This window comes from Triticum urartu, chromosome 5A, assembly GCF_056163025.1.
Source record: "Triticum urartu cultivar PI428250 chromosome 5A, HENAU_Tu73, whole genome shotgun sequence".
Taxonomy (NCBI): Eukaryota; Viridiplantae; Streptophyta; class Magnoliopsida; order Poales; family Poaceae; genus Triticum; species Triticum urartu.
In genome coordinates, this window is record NC_141877.1 from 176,262,892 (window position 1) to 176,270,035 (window position 7,144).

General features: G+C 40.7%; 1 protein-coding gene across 1 annotated transcript; it reads left to right on the top strand.

Moving 5' to 3' along the window:
• Nucleotides 1–897: 897 nt before the first annotated feature.
• LOC147970723 (uncharacterized) lies at nt 898–1,437 on the top strand. The gene has a single exon (XM_087523590.1). It carries the CDS (start codon nt 898–900, stop codon nt 1,435–1,437), a length of 540 nt encoding a protein of 179 aa, XP_087379716.1.
• Nucleotides 1,438–7,144: the final 5,707 nt, after the last annotated feature.

Here is a 7,144-nt window from a genome sequence, read left to right on the forward strand (position 1 = left end):
AACAAGAGACTGTGATCTTCTTTGTTGTGAGAGATTTGACTCGGACCGATGAGTTAGCATTACTTGATTGATCCTCAAGTAATGTTACCGTTGCTCCAAAATCCGACCGTTGTGAACGTGTCGGTTGGCCATTGGCTGGACCTCAGGTCCAAAATGGTCATTTCCCATCTAGGAATGCTGCAGCTATAAATAGCCACCCCGGGTCGACTTTGTCCGATGGCTACTCCATTTTGATTCCTGAGAAGATTGTTGAGCAACCCCCTCTCTGAGCGATTTGATTTTAAAATCCACCGAGAGAAAAACCCTAGAGCCGAAGAATTAGATAGTGGTTTAGCATCACTAGATTCTAAGTTTAGTACGCTCCGCCTATTACTCTTGAGAGCTGCAAACTCTCTAGACGGCTAGGTTTCAATTTCTTCAAAGACCATGAGTGATTGTGGTTCTCGAAGAAGTCTGTAAAGGTTCGGAGATCACCTTCAAGTATCTAACATGAGTGATCGACATTGGTTGATGAATTGATTGTCGAGGAGAATAGGGTGAAGAGAGTTTATCTTTCATGTTAAGTCACATCCCCTCCAACCAGACGTAGTCCTTGTGCAGAAGGACGAACTGGTCGAACAAACGCATTGTCGCCATCTAGCACGTACGGTCACTTCTGTCACTTATGTTTTCATTGAATGCAGTTCATTTGTATGATTTACTTCGATGCATGTTTTAGTTCATAGTCTGTTTATCGTTTATTCCGCTGCTGGGTTTTGAGAGATTTATGTTTTCTGAAGAAAATTTAAAACTCCCATTCACCCCCTCTGGTAGACATACTTCGTTCCTACAATTGGTATCAGAACCAGGTTCTCGTTTACTCTACTCATTTTAGTCTAACGACTTTGGAGTTTAAGTATGTCTTCAATCAACTACAAGTCACCTCTCAAGATTCCCATATTCGATGAGACGAACTATCCCTTCTGGAAGGAGAATATGAAGATCCGTCTTCGAGCTATAAATGATGATATGTGGAACGTGGTGCATATCGGGTTCACAGTTGTTATTCCTCAAGCTCCTACCGATGAAGAAAAGAAGCTCATTCAACTAGATGCTCAAGCTAAAGATGAAATTGGTGGCCATCTCTCTCGAGCTCAATTCCTTCAGTATTGCCAATGTGAAACTGCAAAGGAGCTATGGGATGTCCTCGAAAAGATCAATGAAGGAGTTTCAACTCAGAAAGAAGCTCGGATTGATACTCTTTGGGCAAAGTTCAATCACTTCAAGCGCATTGGAAATGAAAGCTATCAGCAAATCTTCGATTGCCTCAATGACATAGTAAATGAACTTCAAGGACACCGCGCTAAAGACATCACTAACCATGAAGTTGTGAAGAAATTGCTTCGATCTCTTGAAAGTTCATTTGGCACTAGTTCTGATGATTCGAGAGCGTCCTGATTTCAAAAGCCCCAATTTTGCTGATGTTATGGAAAGACTGAACACTCACGAAGAACAAGAAGAAGAGAAGAAAGATCTGTATTGCTCAACTCAATGCAAAAATCATGCTCTCAAAGCTATGGCTGACTCCTCCTCAGATGGAAATGCCGAAGAAGATTCAGATGATCCAGAACGATTCAGCAAAGATCTTGCACTAATCACGAAACAATTCCAACGTTTCCACAAGAAGAGCCAATTCCAGAAAAGAAGTTCAAGAAACTCAGGGTGTTCAAAATCTTCACCAAAACCTGCCGGAGAATACACCTGTTTCAAGTGCAAAAAGCCTGGACACTTCATTTCGGACATGCCTCTCTGGGAAGCTGAAACCCGTGCTAGTGGGAGATATGATTCGGGAAACTATCAAGGGAAAATAAAGAGCAAGAACTACGACTTCGATGATGAGAAGAAAACAAAGAAATTCTTCAAGAAGAAGGACAACACCACCTCAAAATCATCGTCAGGATCTTCCTCAAAGAATCGTTCCAAGTCCTCCAACCGCAACAATACAAGTCTTCCAGATGAATGAGCATAGTGATTGTATCTAGCATACATCGGCAAGGAGATGGATTCTGAAGAAGAAGAATCGTCTGCCTCCGAAGAAGAAAATGAGTTAGATGAGGACTCCGACTCAGCCATGGCTGGCATAGCATGTGCCTCTTCTCCTGCAACGAATTTCTTCGGGAACCCGTCAAGCAACGATGAAACTCCTGCCTACTGCTTCATGGCCAAGGCTTCGAAAGGAAAGGTATCCTCCAAACATCACAAGACTCACTTCAGTGATCAATATTCTTCTAATGAGGATGACCATGCTAAGTTGGTTAAAATTGCCAATATACAACAAAATTATCTTGAGAAAATTGAGAAAACCCTCAGGAAGTCTGAAGGGTTGTTGGTTGAGGAGATGGAGAAAAACTAGTTGTTGACCAAAGACCATTCCACTGTCAAGTCACGAATGGATGAAATCGGAACTCGTCATGATTTTCTCTCATCAGACCACAAGAGATTAACCTACGATTACTTGAAAAGGAAACAGGAACTCGAGGCACTGAGAGAGGCTCATGAGGATTTGATGAGAGAAAATTCTCTTCTCACCCAACAACTCAAGGAGAAACCTAAAGTGTTTGAGCCACCATGTTTAAAATGCCTTGAACGAAACAATGTTGAATCATCTGTGAGTGCTAACCCCTCGATCAAGGAAAATGGTTTTGTTTCTTATGAAAATGCTAGGTTGAATCTTCTTCAGACATGAATGTTCAAATCTCTCAAAGTTCACCAAACCCTTTGCGATGTTCTGAAGAAAGCTATTCTTCACAAAAATCCCAGAAAGGAAGCTATCAGTTTCGAAAGGAAACTGAATGAAAACAAGACTTACTGGGAACCACATCAATATCCTCAAACAGTGTGAGTTCCCGCAAAGAGCAAAACGCTCGATCCAGCATTACTTTCGGGATACAACTCTCCCATTCCTGAATATCCAAATGATGATTCCTTGGACAACTATACGTTGTTCAAGAATTAACATGGTGAGACTGTTGCTTGCTATGTTGAACCAAACAGTTGGAATTACCCTCCAAAGAAGGCTATTTGGGTGCCTAAGAAAACAATTGATGATTTTCCTATTTCTGCTCAACTAACCATGCATGCACAAAGAATTCGACAGAGTGAATATATGCATACTAGATACAATCACTATGCTCATTCATCTGGAAAGAATTTCAATGCTTATTCTTTCAATTATACTCGCTGCTCATTGAACAAAAACTATGCTTATCGAAAGAAATCATATCCTGCTCGTTCATTTGTTTTGAGGCCACCTGCAAAGATGTGGGTGGTTAAGAAAGCCTAATTCTCCTGCAGGACTATGTCTCCTGGTGCACTGAATGGATTATTGACAGTGGATGCACTAGTCATATGACCGGAGACAAGTCATTGTTTGTCAACCCCAATTTAACTGCTTCTCCTTTGAAGTATATCACTTTCTGTGAGAATAATAAGGGAAAGGTAATTGGTCTAGGTAAAATTGCTATTTCTAAGGACAAATCTATTTATTATGTGCTACTTGTTCAATCCCTTGGATTAAATCTTATATCAGTTGGCAAGCTATGTGATTTAGGCATGCTAGTCTTATTCTCTATATCCAAATGCATTATCTTCATGGCCTCTTGCCATTCCTTTGTCTTTGAGGGAATTAGAAAGGGTGATCTTTATATTGTAGATTTATCTAAGGGTCCTTCACTCCAAACTTGTTTGCTTGCAAAAGCAACCGAAGGATGGCTGTGGCACCGAAGACTTGTTCATGCAGGTGTGAGAAATTTGCAGACTCTGGTGAAGAAAAATCATCTCCGTGGCATTCCTGATGTGAAATTCGACAAGAATCGTCTCTATGTGGCTTGTGAAGCAGGAAAATTGGCTAAGAAGTATCATTCATCCAAGACAGTTATGACCACAACAAGACGACTAGAAATTCTTCATATGGATTTATTCGGTCCTCAAAAATATACAAGCTTCAGTGGCAGTCATTATGGCCTGGTTATTGTTGATGATTTCTTTCGATACACTTGGGTATTCATTCTCAAAGACAAGACCTAAACTCAAGATGTCTTCAAAAGCTTTGCTAAGAAGGCCCAGAATGAATATGATGTGCGAATCAAGCACGTTAGAAGTGACAATGGAACTAAGTTAAAAAATACTCATATTGCTGAATTCCTCGATGAACATGGCATTAGTCATGAGTTCTCTGTTGCATACACTCCCCAATAGAATGGGGCTGTTGAACGAAAAAACAGAACTCTCATTGGAATCGCAAAGACCATGCTCAGTAAGTACAAAAATCCCATTCGCTTCTGGGCTAATGCTAGTAACACAGCTTGTCATGTTATCAATCGTGTTTATCTTCACAAGTTCCTTAAGAAAACTTCATATGATCTTATCACTGGCAAGAAACCGAATGTTTCTTATCTACATGTTTTTGGTGCACCTTGTTACATTCTTGATATGAAACATTCCTCCAAGTTTGCACCTAAGGCACATGAAGGTTTTCTTCTCGGTTATGGCTCAAACTCGCATACTTATTGAGTCTATAATTCTCACCACATGAAAGTTATGGAAACGGTAAATGTGCGGTTTGATGAATCTAATGGCTCTGAAAAGGAGCACTTGCCAAATGTGATAGATGAACCACTAATATCAGATGCTATTTGGCAAATGTCCACTAGGAGCATCAAGCCTGTTGAAGGAAATGCACCCGAGTCCTCTAATGATGAGGCTCCTATGACTTGAAGCAGAACTCGTCAAGCCACTTCCAAAGCAAATGCTCCTCCGAATGGAAATGGAAATCAAAATCGAAATACTGATTGAAATGGCAATCCTGAAGGGAATGATGATACAAATGCTGATGGTAATAATGATGATCATCACGAAGAAAACGCACATCCTCGCATGGCAAATCGAGTTGATCCCTCAGTAATTCTTGATGAACTTGAGAATCCAGGTTATCGACCCACAACTCGTTTGCGCACTCATTTGGCTAACTACTATGGCAGTTTCTCCTTTGTTTCATTGGCAGAACCTACCAAATATGAAGAAGCCATGAATGATCCGGATTGGATGAATGCAATGGAATAGGAGTTGGTGCAATTTCAATTGAATGAAGTTTGGGAACTGGTTGACAAACCTAATCCCAAGAATCACAATATCATCGGCACAAAATGGATTTTCCGCCATAAGCAAGATGAAAATGGTATTGTTGTGAGAAACAAAGCACGACTTGTTGCTCAAGGGTACACACAAGTAGAAGGTATTCATTTTGGTGAAACATATGCTCCTGTTGCACGCCTTGAGGCAATCCGCATTCTTCTCGCTTATGCTAATTACAATGACATCTTGCTTTATCAAATGGATGTGAAAAGTGCTTTCCTCAATGGTGAAATTGATGAGGAAGTTTATGTTAGACAACCACCTGGCTTCGAACACCCTAAGTTTCCTAACAAAGTTTTCAGGTTGAAGCAAGTTTTATATGGGCTAAAGCAAGCCGCTCGAGCATGGTATCACACCTTGAAGAAATTTTTGCTTGACAAAGGGTTCAAGCCAGGATCCACATATCCCACACTTTTCACTCGTGCAGTTGACAATGATTTATTCATTTGTCAAATCTATGTGGATGATATTATCTTTGGCTGTACTAACAATGCTTGCAGCTTAGAATTTGGGAAAATGATGTCTGATAGATATCAGATGTCCATGATGGGTGAACTCAAATTCTTTCTGAGACTGCAAATACGTCAACAAGCCAATGGCATCTTCATTTCTCAGGAGAAATATCTGAAGGAGTGCCCGAAGAAGTTCAAAATGCAAGATTCCAAAATGAAGGGCTATAAAACTCCAATGCCCACGAATGGTAAGCTTGATGCAGATGTGTATGGTAAGGATTATCATCAAATAGCCTATTGTTTGATGATTGGATCTCTTCTTTACCTATGTGCATCTAGACCTGACATTATGTTGAGTGTTTGCATGTGTGCCCTCTATCAAGATGCACCGAAAGAATTGCATCACCAAGCGGTCAAGCGCATTCCAAGATATTTGGCTCACACCCCACCTTAGGTTTATGGTATCCTAAGGGAGCACAGTTTGATCTTGTTGGATATTCAGACTCAGATTGGGCTGGTGACTTGGTTGATAGGAAATCTACTTCGGGGACATGTCATTTCCTCGGTAGATCCTTGGTCTGTTGGTCTTCAAGGAAGCAGAATGGCGTATCACTATCTATGGCTGAGGCCGAATATATTGCTGTTGGCTCTTGTTGCACTCAGTTATTGTGGATGAAGCAGACACCGAAGGATTATGACATCAAGGTCAAGCATATCCCTCTATATTGTGATAATAAGAGTGCCATGAAAATTGCACACAATCCTGTGTAGCATTCTCACACAACGCACATTGCCATCAAATATCACTACTCCGCCTTTGCCAGCTCGTGAACCAACAACGAATTTACTTCGGATTCAGCTGCACAACGTTCTCGTTGAATCAAAAGCCACATCGCCAACTGTAAAACCTGCTGAAGAAAATCCTCTATCTCGCAAGCCTAATGAGGCTAATCTCAATGTGACTTCCTCTTCTAAGTCCCAAGCCAGTCTCGAAGGATCTGCTGCTGCTGCTGCTGAAGATGAAGATATTCTAGATACCTCCGAATCAGAAAGTTCTTCGGGAAGTTCTTCAGGCAATGCCTCAGAGTGAATCATATTCACCTATTTCTAGCACTTGTGTTTTTCATCACCTTTTTGACACTAGTTGACAAAAAGGGGGAGAATAACATCTAGAGTTCTGATAGATTTGGTCTGTTGGATTTGTTCTTTGTGTTTTCTCGCTCTATCTCTTGATACATTCATGCCATGTTATGTGCTCGGGTGTAAAACTTCTATTATGGGTTGTAATATTAATAACCCTGCCTGCTGCACTATTCTCTCTTGAACCTTATTGTTTTGCAGGTGGAATTATTGACAGAAGTCATGAATGATTGCACTATATTCTCATTGGATTATCAATCATCAGTGTGAATCATTACCTCGTATGCTTGAAAATCCTCCACGCACTCAAATAAATTTCAAGGAACTTCATTGTATATCAATTGACCCCGCATACATCTAGCGGGAGTATATTTCATCAT

Excerpts from the sequence above, each read along its gene's own strand:
- LOC147970723 (XM_087523590.1), top strand. The coding sequence starts at position 898 with ATGTCTTCAATCAACTACAAGTCACCTCTCAAGATTCCCATATTCGAT.